Source organism: Anopheles arabiensis, chromosome 3 (assembly GCF_016920715.1).
Source record: "Anopheles arabiensis isolate DONGOLA chromosome 3, AaraD3, whole genome shotgun sequence".
In the NCBI taxonomy this organism is placed as follows: Eukaryota; Metazoa; Arthropoda; class Insecta; order Diptera; family Culicidae; genus Anopheles; species Anopheles arabiensis.
In genome coordinates this window covers 11,250,721-11,268,970 of record NC_053518.1, presented here as the reverse complement: position 1 = coordinate 11,268,970, position 18,250 = coordinate 11,250,721, and the positions used below count along the sequence as shown (strand labels likewise).

The following is an 18,250-nucleotide window of genomic DNA, read 5'->3' as shown; positions in this document are numbered from 1 at the left end:
CACCACTGTCTTGCGTCAAACTGTCAACGTTTCGTCGCCTGCTTCGTTTACATTGTTTACAGCAAGCAATAGAGGTTGTACTGCAATGGCACTGAGAGCGTTGTTTGCCAGCAGAATTGCACAACTAAAACCAATCACCAACCATGGGCGGGGAATTTGGGCGGTGCGTTCCTGCCGAGGTAAGTGTTTGTCTCATTCCGGCTATTGACATGTGCCAATTATTGTGCTTATCTGTGTGAATAGTTTTGATGCGTATTCTAAATATCCCTACCGTGCCTTTACCGTCATGTCTCGCTCTCTCTCTCTGTCTCTTTGCAGCGGCGTCAACTGATAAAGGTAAGTCCCAGCGAGAGTGTCTTGATCTTGTCGTCGACGTCGTCGTCAGGCGAGCCTTTTTAGTGTGATGGCAGGCAACAACAACAAGAAAACGGAAAGAATCCACGCGATAAGATAGCGACGGGACGGACGGATGGAAGAGTGGCGCTGTGTCGCGCAGGAGGTCCCTCCTCCGGTTATGTTGCTATGGTTTGAGTGAGCAATTAATTATCCCCCCCGTCATGTACCCCCCTGTCGCGCAGGTCCCACCTTCGACTGGGAAGATCCGCTGAATCTGGAATCACAGCTGAAGGAGGATGAAATTGCGATTCGCGACTCGTTCCGCGCCTACTGCGAGGATAAGCTGCTGTCGCGCGTTATCGAGGCGAACCGGCACGAGGTGTTCCACAAGGAGATTATGCAGGAGCTCGGCTCGTTCGGCGTGCTCGGCTGCACGATCAAGGGCTACGGGTGTGCGGGCGTAAGCAACGTCGCGTACGGCCTACTAACGCGCGAGGTCGAGCGCATCGATTCCGGCTACCGGTCGGCGTTCAGCGTCCAGTCCTCCCTGTGCATGGGTGCGATCTACGATTACGGTAGCGATGCGCAGAAGGAAAAGTATTTGCCCCGGCTGGCCCGCGGCGAGCTGATCGGATGCTTCGGACTGACCGAGCCGAACCACGGTAGCGATCCGTCCTCGATGGAAACGCGCGCCGTGCACGACCCGAAGACGAAGACGTACGTGCTGAGCGGAAGCAAAACGTGGATCACCAACTCACCGATCGCGGACATTTGCATCGTGTGGGGCAAGACGGAGGACGGGAAGGTGCGCGGGTTCATCGTGGATCGGGCGGAAAGTGGCGAGGGGCTGGCGACACCGCGCATTGAGGGGAAGTTTTCGCTGCGTGCGTCCGCGACCGGTATGATACTGATGGACGAGGTGCGCATTCCGGAGGACAATTTGCTGCCGAACGTGAGCGGCATGCGGGGACCGTTCGGGTGCTTGAACAATGCGCGGTATGGTATTGCGTGGGGTGCGCTCGGTGCTGCGGAATCTTGCCTGAAGGTGGCACGCGGGTACACGCTGGACCGGAAGCAGTTTAAGAAGCCGCTCGCAGCGAACCAGCTGATGCAGAAGAAGATGGCCGATATGCTGACGGAGATTAGCCTCGGGCTGGCGGCCTGTTTGCACGTTGGGCGGCTAAAGGACCAAAAGCTGTAAGTATGGAGAGGTTTTGGAGTTGTTTGAAGGTAACTAAATGCATTTTTATGCTATTTGTTGCGCCAGACACACGCCGGAAATGATTTCCATGCTGAAGCGAAACAACGCAGGAAAAGCGTTGGATATTGCGCGTGTAGCGCGCGACATGCTGGGCGGCAACGGCATTGCGGACGAGTATCACATCATCCGGCACGTGATGAACCTGGAAGCGGTGAACACTTACGAAGGTAAGCGAGGAAAGGGTAAGCAATTTGGAAAAAATCTCTACTAATGATCCGTTTTTTGTTCTTCTCAGGAACTCACGATATTCATGCCCTCATCCTGGGACGCGCAATCACCGGACTGCAAGCATTTGCGTAGTGACACCGTACAAATCCCTACGCATTGTTACGTGCCTTACACTATTTGTTTGTAAATAAAATGTATTTTTATGTTTTATCTTCCGCTCTACAATCTCCAAAACGGTGTTGAACGGTTTTTGTTTCGCTTTTCGAAAATGAAAGCCTTTTCGTTTGTTTACATTCTGTACCGCAGCAAGTGACAGCCAGTGTGGCCAGATTATTTTGGCGGTTTTCGGTAGGCGCACTGTTGAGAACGCAACCATTTAAATTTAATCAATTATTTTAACGATCAATTTCTTTTTACCCTACTAGCAAAGAGAATGAAAAAGTGTGCGTCTTTTATAAATAATGTGTGTTTTGAAGCAAGATTGTGTGAAGCTATGAATTGAAATGTGCTTTTATTTGCAATAAAAGTGATAAAATATTTATAAACGAAGTTTGATGTGTTAAAGTTTTTCTTTTGATTCGGGTTCACCAAGTCCGTGTAAAGGGAAGCGCACAGCGCGTTAAGAAAGAAACGAGCGGAAGGGGGTTTCAGTCCAGCGCAGCGAAACTCGCTGGAATCAAGTGGGGTACCAGTTCAGCGCAGCGCAAGCCGAAAGAAACGGAAAGGAAGGGGTATGAGGAAAATACAATGAAACAGCGCGAGCGAGCGTTCTTTTCAGTGAGAGCGCCTCGTGCATTTTAAAGGCATGCAATAGAGCGCATTCTTTCCGTGGTAGCGCTCCATCCGCCATTTTTTAATTTTTAGCCCAAAACAACGGACTTCGGATCCGATCTTGGGCCGGACCCTCACCGTGTGTTTCTACTTACCCCTCACCTGAAAATTTCATTCTCTTTGTCTGTGTTGTGGACAGACCGCTGCCTCGTCCTGAGGGCTCACTGTTGACAGCAGGGCTGTCATCCTGTGACGTCCTCAGTGAGGATCGCGGCGCGAGCAGGACCAGTCGTCCTCTCCCCGCATTGCGTGTGTGTGTGCGTTTCTATTTATATACGTGCGTGTGTTATTGTATTATCCATACCAAAGATAAGAGTAAAAATACATATTCTGTTTGTGCCGTACACCACTGTCTCATGTTTGTTTTGTGCGGACACAACAGTGGCGACGAGGATGGGATTCTCCTCGCGTAGGGGGGATCCTACTAACGAACCGACGCAGCACCGAGACCACCATCGCGGTTCCACCATCGCGCAACTGCCATCGCGCAGGATGGGCACGCTTGGGTTTGCGCGAAGCCCCGAAGGGATCCTCACTCCGCTGCAGCATTATACCGGACAAGGCGAGGGGACATTCCGCTTTGGACCGTCGTCACACGGCATCACCGCCGCCCGCTGCAGCGTCATCGGACACACACTGGTGCAGTATTGTCGTGCGCGGCATCACGGCCGCCCTTGCTGCACCAGCATCATCGTCGAGCCCGGTGAGCAGGCACAGTGCTGAGGCATATCGGCTGCCCCCTGTCCATCTTCATCGCCGGCGCTCCAGCTGCACAGGTGCATCTCGACGGCGGCACCACTGTCGCCCCTGTGCAGCAACATCGTATGTGTCCCGGGTCACAGTCGTCGTGCGCGGCATCACGGTCGCCCCCTGTGTACCCTCATCATCATCGTCAACGTCATCATCATCCTGCGCGCCCTGCACAGCAGTTCACCGGCAGCGACATCACGGTCGCCCCTGTGCAGCGGTTCCGGCTGAGCGGTCGAAGCGCGCGCGGCACCACGGCCGCCCCCTGCTCAGCCGCACAGTGACGCCCCATCGGCAGCAGCATCCGGGAGAGCTGCCTCATCATCATCGGCGTCAGGTGCAACAGCCATTGACAGCGGCAGGATTATCCGCTACTGTTGCACCATCAACAACAACACCAACAACAACACCACAGCGGCTGCAACGGAACGAGCGACCGCAGCACATCGGCTGCCCCCTGTTGCAGCCCGCAACGCTCATCCCATTCGAGCGTTAGACACGGAGGCCGGTCATCACTCTCCCCCGTTTTACACAGCGCCACTTGAGCCGTACGCTTGCCACGCCGGTTTTAATTACATTAAAACCGCTGCGTCGGCTTAAGCCGTACCGGCCTAATTAAAACGGGGAGATGTTGTGGACAGACCGCTGCCTCATCCTGAGGGCTCACTGTTGACAGCAGGGCTGTCATCCTGTGACGTCCTCAGTGAGGATCGCGGCGCGAGCAGGACCAGTCGTCCTCTCCCCGCATTGCGTGTGTGTGTGCGTTTCTATTTATATACGTGCGTGTGTTATTGTATTATCCATACCAAAGATAAGAGTAAAAATACATATTCTGTTTGTGCCGTACACCACTGTCTCATGTTTGTTTTGTGCGGACACAACAGTCTGTCGGGTAAGCTTTAACCGCTGACAGCGAGATTCAGGCAAACAAACGTGCATCCGCGGGATAAGTAACAAATGAGGTTAGCAATCCTTGAAACAGCATCCCAAGCGCCACAGATTAAGCTTAAACGACTGTAAAATTAAATATCTGTGATTTTCGGTAGGATAAATGGAAAATCGGTAGTTTTAGGGCGGTCATCTGTGAATCGGTAGGCATATAAAAAAAATCGGTAGGAATACAGATAAATCGGTATTTCTGGTCACTCTGGTGACAGCGGCGGCCGTTCGAAAAGCCTTTTCCCAACTGTCACACAACGTCAAAACTCGTGGATGCAGAAGACGGCAACAAAACGAAGCAATCAAAATACATTCTTTTTCCTCTCCGGTACTTGTGGTAGTGGAAGAAAAACGAGCACATTCCGCCCGCGGGAGAGCAATGTGCATTCGCTTAAACAAAGCCGCTGTCCAATAATCACAACCACAATACGAAATGGATGGCGAAACAGCTTCATCAGAATCGGTGGAGCAGCAGCAGCAGCAGCAGCCCAAAACGCAGGAAGACATTCTGGCCGCACGGAGGGAAGCGCGACGAAGGAAGATATTGGAAAACTCCAGCAACCGACTGTCGAAAATAGTGGGCCAAGAGATAGCGCCTCCACCACCGAAACCAGAGCCCAAAATTCCCGAAGAAAGCATTACCAGCGGGGATCCGTTCAGCAGCGACTCAACGTTGCCCGTCGATGATGGTAAGAAGTGACTAAGGGGCTGGGTGACGTGGAGTAAAGTTTTAATGTTCATCCTTCTCCGCAGAAACCACCTCGGAATCTTTGTACGGCGTGTATCCCGACCCGCAGGACGAACGCCTGGAGTACATCAGCCCTCAAGTCGAGGCGCTGCTGGCAAACTCCGGCCTGAACGATGACTCCTTTCTGAACGCCCTAACTGGTGGCGGTGGAGCGGGCAGCTCCGTCCCCAACGGTGACATCTTTCATCTGCTCAACACACTCAACCAAGCACAACCGGCCAACGGGAGACTGTTCGATGGGGCAGCCAGCACGCAGCGTCGAGCCGCCGGAAGCCAGCAGCAGCCTTCCGCCTCATCGCCCAGCAACAGTCGGTTTGCGCGAGCGCTGCGTACCAAAGTTCATCTCGTTGTCGCGTCGATCGTGGCCTACCTGCTGTTTGCCACCGGCAATGAGGCGTACATCGGGGGCAACGTGTTCCTGCCGCTGCTGGCCTGGGAGTTGATTGAGCTGCTAATGATTGGGTCGGTCGAGCCGGCCGGCGGGCAGCAGCTGCTCGGTATCGTCTTCATGCTCGGCGGCATACCGATGAAAACGTCCCAAACGGTGATGAAGCTGATGAACACTGTCAACAAGGTGATGAAGGACGTTGCCTTCTTTATGTTCTTCTTCGTGCTCACGCACCTGCTGTGGAGCCGGCTGTGGTTGGGCATCGAGCTGCGGTACGTGCTCGGGTACGATCAGCTCGAAACGGTCTCGTAGGGAGGGTGGCCCGATGCGGTAGGATCTGTTGTTTTGTTTAGTTGTATTCTTTCTTTTTGTTTTGTCTATATGGACCACTTTCGTAAGCGCCGACCAGGCTTGTTGGGAAAGGGAAGTAATTGTCTGTCATCTTTCAGTTTGTGCAACTAATAATGTAAACTCTGCCATTGTGTGGTGCATGCGTGTCGCTATCGCTAAACTATAAATTTTGTGTTTTATTTACCATTTTAATTCGTCAAAAAATTGCTCCCAGTCTGGCATTAGCAAACCAGTGACGAACAGTGCGAAAGCTGTGTCGCATGGGTACATGTAAAGAAAAGAGGGAGCATATGTAATAAAAGACAGCCATTTGCTTGCGTACCTACAGTCCATTCCAACACGCAATACATTAAAATGGTCGTTGGTTAGTGTTATGTTTAAACACTTTTGCTTTATTTAAACACTTATTAAACATACGATATAAATAAAATACATAATGAACAAACACTTTAAACGTATACTGTATGGGCCGCGCACCAGCCGCACCGAGCGCCCCTGCCGAGAGCTCCTGCTCGATCGGCCTTCGTGCACACTCTGCCTAGGCGCTCGGCACACACTAAGCCTTGCACGCTTAGTGTGTGCGACAGTGTGCGTGTACACACTGTTGTCCCCCTGGACGTTGACCGGTGGCAGCGCAACTGCCACGGCAAGTCCAGGGGTCGGCACGCACGGCTGCCCACAACATCTCCCCCTTTATTTATCCGGAGGGGTCGAACCGACACGGAATATTCCACTGAGGGAATACCGGTGTGGTGACACCCTCCGGCCGATGCTGATGAATACTGGGGATGCTGTGGCGCGAGCGCTTTCGGAATACCACGGATACCGAAACCCTTATCGGCTTCGCTCTCACCCTTTTCTCGCGTTTGTTCCACGACGGTGACGATCACTTGCCGCGGTGGCGATGCTGCGTACGCCTTCGTCGCCTTTTTCCACCCTGCTATCGCCCTTTGTCGTGCTTGAGCCGAGCCGACGACGACAACCCTGCTGCGGCGGCGGATGCTTTGTTGCATCCAGGGCGGCCTCGCCCTCTTTGGACACTGTTGCTGCTGTTGTTGATGCTGGGCGGCATGGACCCTCGCCCTTCCTTCACATGTTCCTGCTGTTGTTGCTGCTGCGCTCTGCTGCTGATGCTGATGCTAGGCGGCATAGACCCTCGCCCTTCCTTTACACGTTCCTGCTGCCCGCTGAAGCTGGGGCTGATGCTGATGATGCTGTTCCAGGGCGGTATGACACCCTTGCCCTCTTGGTCACGATGCAGCCAGGGCGGCATGACCCTTCGCCCTTCCTTTGCGCGTTGCTGTTGCTCGTAGTGCTGTATCCAGGGCGGCATGACACCTTCGCCCTCTTTGGACACTGTGGCTGCCCCCGGGGCGGCATGACACCCTCGCCCCCATAGTACAGGGCAGCATCCGGGACGGCATGGGTCCTCGTCCCTTTTCCACACTGCATCCAGGGCGGCATAGATCCCTCGCCCTCTTAGGACACAGTGGCACGACTGCTGTTGTAACTGCTGGGCGGCATTGACCCTCGCCCGCTGAAGTTGGGGCTGCAGCCTGGCGGATGACGCTCTCGCCTATAGCCCAGCAGCAAGGCGGAAAGCTTCCTCGCCGATGACGCTGCCGGCGTTGCTTGGACTGCAGCCTGGCGACCTTCACACGTCGCCGAGAGTGTGCAGCGCTGCCCATGCTGTCCCCTTGATGGGACGGCATCCGGGGCCTCGGTCTTGGCGGGGGCGGCGGCCCAATCCTTCCCGGACCTTTGCCATCGCGATGGCTGCTGCGATGATGCAGCGAAAGACATGCACAATCGCGATGGCGTCCGCGGGTTCGTACTGGGATCCCCCTTACGCAGGAGGATCCCATCCTCGTCGCCACTGTTATGTTTAAACACTTTTGCTTTATTTAAACACTTATTAAACATACGATATAAATAAAATACATAATGAACAAACACTTTAAACGTATACTGTATGGGCCGCGCACCAGCCGCACCGAGCGCCCCTGCCGAGAGCTCCTGCTCGATCGGCCTTCGTGCACACTCTGCCTAGGCGCTCGGCACACACTAAGCCTTGCACGCTTAGTGTGTGCGACAGTGTGCGTGTACACACTGTTGTCCCCCTGGACGTTGACCGGTGGCAGCGCAACTGCCACGGCAAGTCCAGGGGTCGGCACGCACGGCTGCCCACAACAGTTAGTTCTCTTCGTAATCTTGGGGGTTTGCTGCATGAATCATGCTAAATGGCGTTAATTGCAATACACTCCTCCCGGTATGAGCACAATTTCGATGACGAATATTATTAAAAATCAATGGAATGTTCTTTCAAGCATATGAATAAGACACACACACACACGGCCACTTCCTTCAGTTACTACTAATAGTTAGCTTTATGGCGTCTACTTTATGTCGTTATAATGCTTGTTCCTTTTCCCATTCAAATGCAATGATCTGTTATTAAATGGCAATTCAAAACGAAAATGTAGAAGAAAAAATCACACAACAAAATACAAATGCTCACAACAAGGGCAGCGGGCAAGCATGGGGGGCATGGAGTTAACATGGATACACGAGCAGCCAGTATGAGACGGCCAACAGCAATGCCCTGTCCTCCATGCAGCGCAACCAGTGTCAGAATTTAAAGATCGATTTCAACTTGTTCACTATACCCTTCTGCTGGTGCTCTTCTTGCTGCTGCTTCTCCTGCTGCTGCTGTGGTTCTCGCGTGGATGCTGTGCTGGGTGCCACCGGTGGCGGCTTCAATCCTTCACTCGTGTCCCTACCCGCCTGGAGGTGGTTTTGGTCTGGCGCTGTAACGTTTCGCTTTGGTTCACCTTCTACAACGGTGCGTGCTGGGTGGACGCTTTGCGCGTTGCTTTCCCCAGACAAAGCGGGACACCCGAGTTCCTATGGACGGGCAGCACTGGTTGGTTTCTTCGGCTTTGCTACCGGTGCACTGTCCACCACCGGAATGCCACCCTTCTTCGCCTTTACGGACGCCGGCGACGGTGGCAGAAGTACGTTCTTCTTCCGCACCGCGATCACATTTTCCGCGGCAAGCATTTTATCTTCCCACACCTTCATCTCCTCCTGGTAGCGCTTCATTTCCGCTTCCGCCTCTTTAGTGTAGCGCTCCCGCTCCCCCTCCGGTAGCCGTTTCCACTGCATGCCCAGGTTTTTCATCTGCATCTTGTTGTCCTCCTTCGACAGGCCGGGCGCCGGTTTGTTTTGGGCGCAGAACCGCAGGTACGCATTCATCGGGCGCTTGGGGCGGCCGAGCTCCTTCAGCATGCGCTTCTGTTCGCGCTTCACCTTGCCCTCGTTGCGCTGCTGCCGCTCGAGCTTTATTTCCGCCTTCTGCGCATCGGTCAGCTGGCTGAGATATTTGGCGTTCTTCTGCAACCACACCGCCTGCTCGCGCTTGTACTCTTCCTCCAGCTTCGCTTTGGTGGCTTGGTCGAGCGACTGCCACTTGACGGCGGCTAGCTTGGAAATGTCCGTGGGGGAAGCCTGTGGGTTGGCGCTGGCCAGCGAGGACCGGATGCTTTGCGCGAACCTTATGTAAGTGTTCATCGGGCGTTTTGGTTTTTCCGGGACCGATTTGGTGGCAGTGCCGGCATCGTTCAGGGTGGCCGTTGCGTGCAGCCCACAGGATGGCACGGAGGACAGTGACCCCGGTTGTCTGAAAGCACAGTCGCGTGTTTGTATTAAAATCAAAGCTACCTCCCAGGGCGTACGGTGTGTACATAACCTAGCCAATTGAAGCGGTGGGAAAAAACAGAGCAGGAACGCGAAAATGGTAACCTACCTTGTGGAAAGCAACAGCCGCGGACTGTAGAACAGTCTTGCCACTGCATTGAGCTGCATAATTATTAATTTAAGAAAGAGTTGCGAGCAGCAAAAAAAAAATCAGCCGAATCTGTTTGCACAACAAGCGTTTGCCTTTCTCCGCAGCGATGCCACTTTTGACAGCATCGTTTGTTTACCTTTTTTCGTGCGCGCTTCTTTTTGCGACGGTAGCTGTCAAATGGCACGTTTTTTGCAAGGTGGGTTAAAAATATCGGTAAAAACCCAATTCCACGCTGAGTTTTAATTAATTAAGTTGTTCGAAAATAATTCTATCAAATTCAACCGAAAAGATTGCAAGTTTAGGTAGTGATAACATAAAAATACACGTTTGTTCATTTTGTACCTACCCAACTTACATAAACACCCAATGCTTGAGCTGTCAAACGGTTTGTTTATGTTTGATTGTGCCGCATTTTTACAAACACAGCGCGCTGCGGTTCATTTTCCTCCGTGATTCGTAAAACATTCAGTGCAATCAGTGGAAGAAGCATCTCCACAATCCATCCAACACTCACAAAAACCACAAAAATGTATCTGCACGACTATTTAAACAAGATCATGCGCGTGTGGAACGCGTACGAAGGGCAGGCGGTAGCGCGGTTCCTGTCGCTTCAGGATTTTCACGTCAACGATCCCAACCTGTACAAGGAAAACCCGGACGCCGCCGTCAGCCGACAGTTGCCCTCGCCGCTGGACGAAATCGTGTCCGCCCATCTCAAGGTGGTGTACCATCTGATGCGTTCCGATCCGCCCAACTACGCGGAAGCTTACCGCTTTCAAACCGGCTGCATACAGGCCGTGGTGAAGCTGCTGCAGCAGATGAAGGAAGAAAACTGGATCCTGCCCATCATGTACGTCGTCTCGATCGATCTGCGCCTGCTGGCAGCCAAGTGTGAGCAGCAAACGAAGAGTTCCAAGTGTGGCGAAATTCTGGAAAAGGCGGCGGAAAGCTTGATGTCCTGCTTTCGCGTCTGTGCCGGCGATACGCGCTCCTCGGACGAGGACACCAAACGGCTCGGCATGCTGAACCTGGTCAACCAGCTGCTGAAGGTGTACTTTCGCATCAACAAGCTGCACCTGTGCAAACCGCTGATCCGCGCGATCGACAGCTCCAACTTTAAGGACAGCTTCACCCTTGCGCAGCGCATCACGTACAAGTACTTTGCCGGCCGGAAGGCGATGTACGATTCGGACTTTAAGAATGCGGAAGAGTACCTGAGCTTCGCGTTCGACAACTGCCCGCGGCGGTTCACGAAAAACAAGCGGCTGATACTGATCTACCTGACGCCGGTCAAGATGCTGCTCGGGTACATGCCGCGCAAGGAGGTGCTGGAGCGGTACAATGTGCTGCAGTTTCACGATCTCGCCTCGGCCGTGAAGGAAGGCAACGTGCGCCGGTTCGACGAAGCGATCCGGCGCCATGAGATGTTTTTCATCAACGCGGGCGTGTACCTGATCGTGGAGAAGATGAAGATCCTGACGTACCGGAATCTGTTCAAGAAGGTGCACCAGATACTGCAGACGCATCAGATCGATATGAACGCGTTCCAGACGGCGCTCCAGTTTTCCGGCGCCGAGGACGTGTCGATGGACGAGACACACTGTATCGTGGCTAACTTGATCTACGAGGGGCGCATCAAGGGGTACATCAGCTACCAGCACAACAAGCTCGTCATCTCCAAGCAGAACGCATTCCCGAGCGTAGTGGCCGCATGATCCGGCGAAGGGGAAGGGATGGGGGCATTTGTTTAGATTGTAATTGAACGTAAACTATATTTTTCCCACACAACAATACAGACGACATACGAAGCCGGCGCGGCGGAACCAAACAGCGGTAACGCGATTTATTCAGTGTTTTTGCCTTTAAATTCCCTTTCGAAAGAACGTTCCTTTCGTTGCAGTGCTTTCATTATTGCTGGTTTTGTTTTTTGGCAACCATACTAAAATCCTTTTCTTTTACCACATAGAGAGAACGCGAATTGAAATTAAAAAAGAAAGCGTAACTAACGACAAAACCTCACCTTGTTGTGGCCACAGTTCGATTCGATTTGCACTTCTTCTTATTCTAATCTTTTAAACGCTGCTTTTTGGGAGCACTTTAGACATCGTGGCATAGAAAAAATCGTCTCGAGTGACACGCTGGAGAGAATGCACGATGACAAGGCGTACAGGCGAAGCGCTTCAGCAGAATTCCTCCATTTCCTTCAGATCAGAGCCTACTGTGTTCGAGGATACCAGGGTGGGGGAAAAAGCTGATACAGAAGCAGTTTTTGTGTTAGATTTCCTCAACCGTACAGATCGTGCTGTGGTGTGCAGTCCGGAGGCCGCTAGGCTATAATTTCAAACTCCTCATCCGAATCATCCAACGTGCGTGGTTCTACCTCTTCAAATTCTGCAAAAGTAAAAACACACACACACACATTAGGAACTGTGTAACGACAACCAAACAGTGCGTCCCCTTTTACCTTCGTTCGGAATCTCCGTCGCCGATATCACATTGAAGGCCTCGGTTGGTCCACTGTTTTTCCGCGACGAGGCGGACGAAGCCGTGGTCGGTGTCCACGGTGCCTGGCGCGTCTTGGTAACCTCGAACAGCGCCTGGCTCGTGCCGCCGTTCACGCTGTCGTTAAACCGTGCCACCAGCTTGTCGAACTGCTGCCGGCTGACGCACAGAAAGCACACCGCCAGCGACGGATCCATCGAGGTGAAGCTGATCCGGCTAGCGTACCGCTGGTGGAACGTTTCGTCCAGCTCCTGTTCGGCCGGGTCCTGCTTGCTGCCGACCGTGCCCACCCGCTGAACCGTGTGCGGATCCAGGTAGAGGGCTTCCCCGCCCACGTACCCGATGAAGTAGAGGGCCTGGTTGGGGCGGCCGCCGATCATGCCGCAACTGCCCGGCAGCTGGAAACATTTCTTCAGTCCCTCGATGTAGATCGGGTTCACCTCGCTCAGCCCCAGCCGGAGGGGGATGATGAGCAGTAGCGGCTTCCATGCTTCCGGTTCTTTCTTATCCACGCACAGTTCCACTGGCAATGAACAGGGGAAAGGGTTAGAAATATAATGCAATTCAATATTTTTCAAAAAACTTACCTATTTCGTCCGTTGCCACCGTATTGTCCAAAGCTACATGAATGACCAGCCGGCACCAGTCATCGAATTTTACCAATTTCCTAAAAAAAGAGGGAGAATTTAATATTTTATACCTTCATGAATGCGAGATTAGTCCTTCCTGGGCGCTTACTTCAACACCTGCGCGACCGTGTTCGGGCCGAACCACTCGCCAATCCGCTTCTCCTCGGACGAGTCGCCCATCAGCGCGATCTGGTGCAGCGAGAACGGGGCCTGCTTGCTGTCCTCGAACCGATTGACGATGTTCAGATAAATGTCGTCGCGCGTTTCCGCCTCCCACACCCAGTCCCGGCCCAGGTGCAGCTGTAGCAGGGCCTGGGCCAGCACCATCTGCCCGCAGCGCAACATGCAGCCCCAGCCCTTGTCCGTCGTGAGCTGCGTGTTGCCGATCGGGACGAACCCGCGGCGATAGGTGCACCACAGCCGGGACTGCACATCCTGTCTTATTGCTTCGAGATCTACGGAGGGGAGGGGGGAAAAGGGAGAAAGGCAGCACTGAGTCACCATTGTCAAACACACACAGATGGAGCATCGGAACCTTACCATCGGTGGCATTGTATTGCTTGCCCAGTATCCACACCGTGTCGTTCGTTTTCGGGATGTCGTCCGGTTCGGTGGCAATGCTCAGATCGTACCCAACATATGCGTCCAGCATTTTTCCTCCGTTATGTTATCGCTTGTTCGCAGTGCCCCCGGGGGTGGGAGATAACATTGGCCTACTTATGCAGCAGCTCTTCCGCAGCGAGACACACAAGACGCCGCGGAAGGAGATGGTTTTTCTTTTCCGTACCAGAGCCACGGGGGCGATTGTGTCACCCTCTGAAGACCCTACACCCTACCCCACAGGAAGGTTTCCGTAGTGGTGGTGATGATGATGATGATGGTGGCACTACCTTCAGTCCAATCTTGGGCACACACGCACGGCCAACTACGTCGTCACTGTTGGCAACGGTAGCGCATACACACACGCACACACACAGAGCACACCAGTTTGCTCGATTAAAGCACGCAATAATAAACACAAAATCGCCTCAACAACTGCTTCTTGGTGGACATTTGTTGCATTCTCGAAATTGCAGCGCGACCCAAAGCGCTTTTCTGACAAAGAAGCCACACGCACGCAGCTAGCGACGAGCGCGAGTACGAAACGAACGAACGAAGGGCAGTGTGAGTGAAATTTCTTTTGTTCGCGTTTGTTATTATTTTCATCCTCCCTTCCCCTTCTCTGTCACAGCACCACCGCTCCGATGTTCCTTTCTGCTGTTTGACGTTAGGCGTCGCGCGTCCCCCACCGATGCTCAGCTGACGGACGGACGGACGGACGCAAGGGTGCATTTGCATTGTGGGACCACCCGAGCGACGTCGTCGCCCACTGTGCAGTTTTATGAAAACGGGTACATATGCTGGTGTGCAGTGTGTGAATGGTAGGAATATATGCTTATATTAATGGGAGAACGAAATGCTTTCTAAAAATATCCATTTATAAATATCATTTCTGCCCGCGGGCTGCCGCAGTCGTCGGCCCTACATTTTGAGTAAACGCATTCAAACACGAGCGTTTGTTTTCGGAGCGTTAATTTAAGTGGAAAATTATTATTACACTATCAATAATACCCTACACAGAGTGTCGCCCTCCTGCACACCGATCCATCCGACTAGCACCGTCTCATACTGAGCATCGTGTTAATCTCCCATATGGTCAGCCGTATCTTGTCGATAATTTCGCGCAGCTGCTTGTTCTTCAGCTGCACCATCGCGACCAGCTCGCGGTTTTCCTGCAGCGCCTTCTTGTACTCCTCCGTGTGCACCGGCTCGGTCCGCTCCAGCTCGCCCTTCAGCGGTATCAAGCTCTCCACGTGCGTGTACTCCATGCCCTGCTGGCAGTTGTCGTTGCACTTGTCGTACAGCAGCCGCAGCCGCTTGAACAGCAACCGGATCGTGCGGAACTGTTCCTGCACCTTCGCCTTCTTGTCGTTGCTGGAAAGCTGGCCCTGGTTCGTCCCGTTCGGGGGCTGAATGGAGCGCAGTATGCCGAACACCTCCTGGAAGCGGCTCACAATGTCCTGTACCGTTTCCTGCCCGATGCGGCACAGCGAGAGCAGGTTAAATTCGGCCTTCTGCTGCTGCTGTACCGCCGTCCCTGCGCCGGGCTGATTCGGCGGGACGGATTGGTTCTGTGACTGGGGGTTGTTCATCGGGTTGCCGGGTCCGACATTGCTGCTTTGTTGTTGCTGCTGCTGCTGTTGTTGTTGCTGTTGCTGCTGCTGTTGTTGTTGTTGCTGCATGCCCATCTGGGGGGATGGTTGGGCGGCTTGGTGCGTTGGATTCTGTCCGACCATTTGATTCGCACCGGGCTGATGCTGGTTTGTCGCAACCTGCTGAGGGTTAGGTTGCATTCCTTGGCCGGGTTGCTGCTGCTGTTGGTTTTGCTGCATCATGCCCGGATTGAGCCCCATGTCCTGGTTGCCCTGCCCCGGTACACCCTGCATCTGTGGGCTGTTCATCATGTTGTTTTGATTGAATCCTGTAGTGGAATTGGAGTTTTGGAAGGTTAAAATGCATCCCGGAACGGAACGGTACGCGGCCGGATGACTCCTCTACTCACCCATCATGCCCATTTGGTTTGGCACGTTCATTTGATTTAGGTGCTGTTGGATGATGGGACTGTTGTAGTTGCCCCGGTGCCCGCTGGGGCTCTGGTATCCTCCCGGGAACTGGCCAGCCATGGTGGGGCGATTAAAATCTGCCTTTTTCTGCAACTTTTCCGGCAAACCTTCGCTCAGCTTACAAACCGAATGCGGCGAACAGTGTGTGCGTGTGTATACAAGCTTGATGTTTTGACAGCTTGCACGATGAGATGTGACGCGGCCCGCGAACCGGTAATCGGGTTTTAGATATTTTACACAGTTTTTAAGAATTATTTTGTGTAAAATTTCAGAAATAAACTTGTTGCATGAAAACCATTTTTTCTGAATTTTTTAAACAAGAAATGGTATTTATTTTCAATATTTGCATCATTTTGAGCCGGTTCGGCCAACGGTCAACGGTTCCCAGTGTCACCCTGTGCTGACAGTCAGATGCTTTTTGTTTTGCTTTGTGCGCTGCACTGTTTCTCGTGATTTCATTTCAAACACGCCGCGTTGCATCGGACAAAGTTCACGTCCCGCGACGTCGTTCCCCGTTCCGCGAAAGTGCACCGTACCAAACACTCACACACACACTTACACACACACGCCGCAGCCTTAATCCCTGAAAATCAGTGCCTGCATCGGTGAGTCGCACAGTTTATCTTCATCCGCAGTAGAGAGTCGCACCACCCGTCGCTCCTGCGCTCCGCCACCTTGATTTCGCGTGTGATTCCGTACCCCAAAAAGGACTAACCATTGAACACAAGGACAGCAAAATGGCAAAACGGGCGGCCGGCTTTCTCATATTTCGCCGACTGCGCGAACGTATCGAGTATCTGATGCTGCAAGCATCGTACGGCCAGCATCACTGGTCACCACCGAAAGGTCACGTCGATCCGGGGGAGGACGATTATGCGACGGCCCTGCGGGAAACGACCGAGGAAGCCGGGTAAGTAGGAGAAAAGGGGGGTGAAACAACGAAACAGCGCATCTTGTCGCAAGGTCACACATTCTTCCCCCCTCCCGCGGTTGTTTGGTGCGGATAACAATGCTGATGTTTTTGCTTTGTTTCGCTTTGCTTTTAGATACGCCGAAAGTGACCTAAACATTCACCGGAAGCAATCGTGCACGCTCGAGTACAAAGTGAAGGGGCACGACAAGGTGGTCGTTTACTGGTTGGCGGAGCTGCGCAATCCCGCCCAGGAGGCGAAGCTGTCCGACGAGCACCAGGACATGAAGTGGCTGGACTGTGATGAAGCGATCCAAATTGCGGGCTACGAAGACTTCGCGAAGATGGTACGCGCATTCGATGCTAAGATTAAGGCAAACGAGCTGTGAACGGCGGGGGGGGGGAGAGAGAGTGAATGTGTGTGTGTGTGTGTTTGTGTGACCGCGTGTATGTGTGGTTGCGTGTTTCGATCGAGTACAAGTCTATTTATCCGTCTCTTGCACCGTCTCTTGTTCCGCGCTATGCAGTTTTACACGTATATCTCTATACATACATACATATATATACACACACATAGACACGTGCGCGCGCGCCAATCGCTTTCTCTAATTGGATAATTGACAATTATCGATTGTTCTCTATGACCTACTGTACTGTAAACTTTAGCCACGATTATATATTATATATGCCGAGTGAAAACTGTTCACTTTAAACCGAGCGAATAAATGAGAGTCATACTCTGACGACGATGATCGGGTTTGCTTAAGTTTACGAGCTCTTTGACTACTGGCGCGACGTCCACGTGCATTTATTGCTGCGTAACTGGTGCAACGCTATTGGACAACATTTACAAAAAAAACGAAAGTCACCATCCCATCCTACCTGCCCTTCTTGTGGTACGCACTTCGCTTTGGTTCACTTTCCACCTCCTCCCGGTCCAGCTCATCGTCCGTTTCGTCCTGCTCGTCCTGCTCCATCTCGCGCCGGTACAGCTCCTGAAACACTTCGTACTCTTCCAGCGTAACGTACGCCACCTTCACCGCGAACCGCTTGTCGCTCGTGTCCGTAATCTGGTGCAGCGGAGGATTGCCCGTCGGTGTCCCTTTCTCCGCCTTGAGCGACCGCGGCTTAAACAGTCCCAGCCGCTCCAGGAACGTGTGCCGGCAGCGCAAATGGTCCAGATCGTGCGCAAAGGCGCTGGATTTCACCACCTCCAGTACCTCGTGGCGCATCGCCTGCAGCAGGTAGGCGATCTTTGCCTCCGTCACGTGCTGCTCGTCCACCAGCAGGTTCGGGGCGGCCAGAAACAGCCGGTACACGTTTTTGCGCGTCTCAAAGTGGGAGTGCAGAAAGGCGACCCGTTGCGCCAGCTGCCCGTGGTTGGTGTAATCGAGCAGGTAGGGATGGGCCGACACCAGCACCTTCATGTTGGCGTCCCCGAACTGGCACGACCGCCAGCAGTGCAAGCTTTCCGCGATCTTTTCCACCGGCCGCACCAGTATGGCCGGGTGGCCGCCGATGATGGAGAGTGTCTTTTCCAGCTCGAGCCCTTCCGTGCTGAGCAGTTTCGCTGTGCGGTGCCACTGTTCGGGGGCGTATTTAGAGAGTTCCGGCACGGCGACTAGCAGCGCACTGATGCTTTCCTTGTCCGCACCTTCCACGGAGGCTGCGATCGCTTCGGCCTACAATGTGCACGTGGTTTGTTGTTACATTGTTTGATACGTTGTGAACTAAATCTTACCAGAGTTGAAGAACTGCTTACGGAGCAATATCTCCGCAATAATGCCGATGTACATCTTGCAAACATCGTGTAGTGTGTGCCGGATTGGAACAGTAGGCGATGCAAAAGAAAGGCTTGCAAAACAACAACATAAATAAACTTTGACAGCTTCACCGCGCGCCGGCTCGTAAACCCTTGAAGTTACAGGCG

The 18,250-nt window shown here is 53.1% G+C and overlaps 8 protein-coding genes across 9 annotated transcripts; 4 read left to right on the top strand and 4 right to left on the bottom strand.

The window, feature by feature from the left end:
* Window positions 1-60: 60 nt before the first annotated feature.
* LOC120902253 (glutaryl-CoA dehydrogenase, mitochondrial) lies at window positions 61-1,999 on the top strand. The gene is made up of 5 exons (XM_040310838.1): window positions 61-179; window positions 319-336; window positions 579-1,533; window positions 1,604-1,764; window positions 1,833-1,999. Exons 1-5 carry the CDS (start codon window positions 86-88, stop codon window positions 1,895-1,897), a joined length of 1,293 nt encoding a protein of 430 aa, XP_040166772.1. The 5' UTR covers window positions 61-85; the 3' UTR covers window positions 1,898-1,999.
* A 2,540-nt stretch (window positions 2,000-4,539) lies between these two features.
* On the top strand, window positions 4,540-6,216 carry LOC120902038. Its single transcript, XM_040310514.1, has 2 exons — window positions 4,540-4,971; window positions 5,036-6,216. The coding sequence occupies exons 1-2, from the start codon at window positions 4,716-4,718 to the stop codon at window positions 5,728-5,730; spliced, it is 951 nt and encodes a 316-aa protein (XP_040166448.1). The 5' UTR covers window positions 4,540-4,715; the 3' UTR covers window positions 5,731-6,216.
* Window positions 5,898-9,743, bottom strand: LOC120902039 (transcription factor A, mitochondrial). 2 transcript variants are annotated; one of them, XR_005739366.1, is made up of 3 exons: window positions 9,575-9,743; window positions 8,436-9,448; window positions 5,898-6,020 (listed from the first exon to the last, which is right to left on the bottom strand). XR_005739366.1 is itself a non-coding variant. In XM_040310515.1 (2 exons), the coding sequence occupies exons 1-2, from the start codon at window positions 9,631-9,633 to the stop codon at window positions 8,674-8,676; spliced, it is 834 nt and encodes a 277-aa protein (XP_040166449.1). In that variant the 5' UTR covers window positions 9,634-9,743; the 3' UTR covers window positions 8,129-8,673. The 2 variants fall into 2 exon arrangements, 1 of the variants encoding a protein (XP_040166449.1); XM_040310515.1 differs by lacking the exon at window positions 5,898-6,020 and having other exon boundaries at window positions 8,129-9,448.
* Window positions 9,744-9,995: 252 nt separating this feature from the next.
* LOC120900667 (PCI domain-containing protein 2 homolog) lies at window positions 9,996-11,453 on the top strand. Its single transcript, XM_040307983.1, has one exon. It carries the CDS (start codon window positions 10,144-10,146, stop codon window positions 11,329-11,331), a length of 1,188 nt encoding a protein of 395 aa, XP_040163917.1. The 5' UTR covers window positions 9,996-10,143; the 3' UTR covers window positions 11,332-11,453.
* On the bottom strand, window positions 11,426-13,989 carry LOC120900668 (cysteine protease ATG4B). Its single transcript, XM_040307984.1, has 5 exons — window positions 13,288-13,989; window positions 12,857-13,202; window positions 12,706-12,785; window positions 12,081-12,641; window positions 11,426-12,007 (listed from the first exon to the last, which is right to left on the bottom strand). Exons 1-5 carry the CDS (start codon window positions 13,397-13,399, stop codon window positions 11,943-11,945), a joined length of 1,164 nt encoding a protein of 387 aa, XP_040163918.1. The 5' UTR covers window positions 13,400-13,989; the 3' UTR covers window positions 11,426-11,942.
* Window positions 13,990-14,207: 218 nt separating this feature from the next.
* LOC120900669 (mediator of RNA polymerase II transcription subunit 30) lies at window positions 14,208-15,576 on the bottom strand. Its single transcript, XM_040307985.1, has 2 exons — window positions 15,350-15,576; window positions 14,208-15,268 (listed from the first exon to the last, which is right to left on the bottom strand). The coding sequence occupies exons 1-2, from the start codon at window positions 15,468-15,470 to the stop codon at window positions 14,400-14,402; spliced, it is 990 nt and encodes a 329-aa protein (XP_040163919.1). The 5' UTR covers window positions 15,471-15,576; the 3' UTR covers window positions 14,208-14,399.
* A 259-nt stretch (window positions 15,577-15,835) lies between these two features.
* Window positions 15,836-17,066, top strand: LOC120900671 (bis(5'-nucleosyl)-tetraphosphatase [asymmetrical]). Its single transcript, XM_040307987.1, has 2 exons — window positions 15,836-16,320; window positions 16,457-17,066. The coding sequence occupies exons 1-2, from the start codon at window positions 16,148-16,150 to the stop codon at window positions 16,707-16,709; spliced, it is 426 nt and encodes a 141-aa protein (XP_040163921.1). The 5' UTR covers window positions 15,836-16,147; the 3' UTR covers window positions 16,710-17,066.
* An 11-nt stretch (window positions 17,067-17,077) lies between these two features.
* On the bottom strand, window positions 17,078-18,212 carry LOC120900670. Its single transcript, XM_040307986.1, has 2 exons — window positions 18,062-18,212; window positions 17,078-18,002 (listed from the first exon to the last, which is right to left on the bottom strand). The coding sequence occupies exons 1-2, from the start codon at window positions 18,125-18,127 to the stop codon at window positions 17,199-17,201; spliced, it is 870 nt and encodes a 289-aa protein (XP_040163920.1). The 5' UTR covers window positions 18,128-18,212; the 3' UTR covers window positions 17,078-17,198.
* Between the last annotated feature and the right edge of the window lie 38 nt (window positions 18,213-18,250).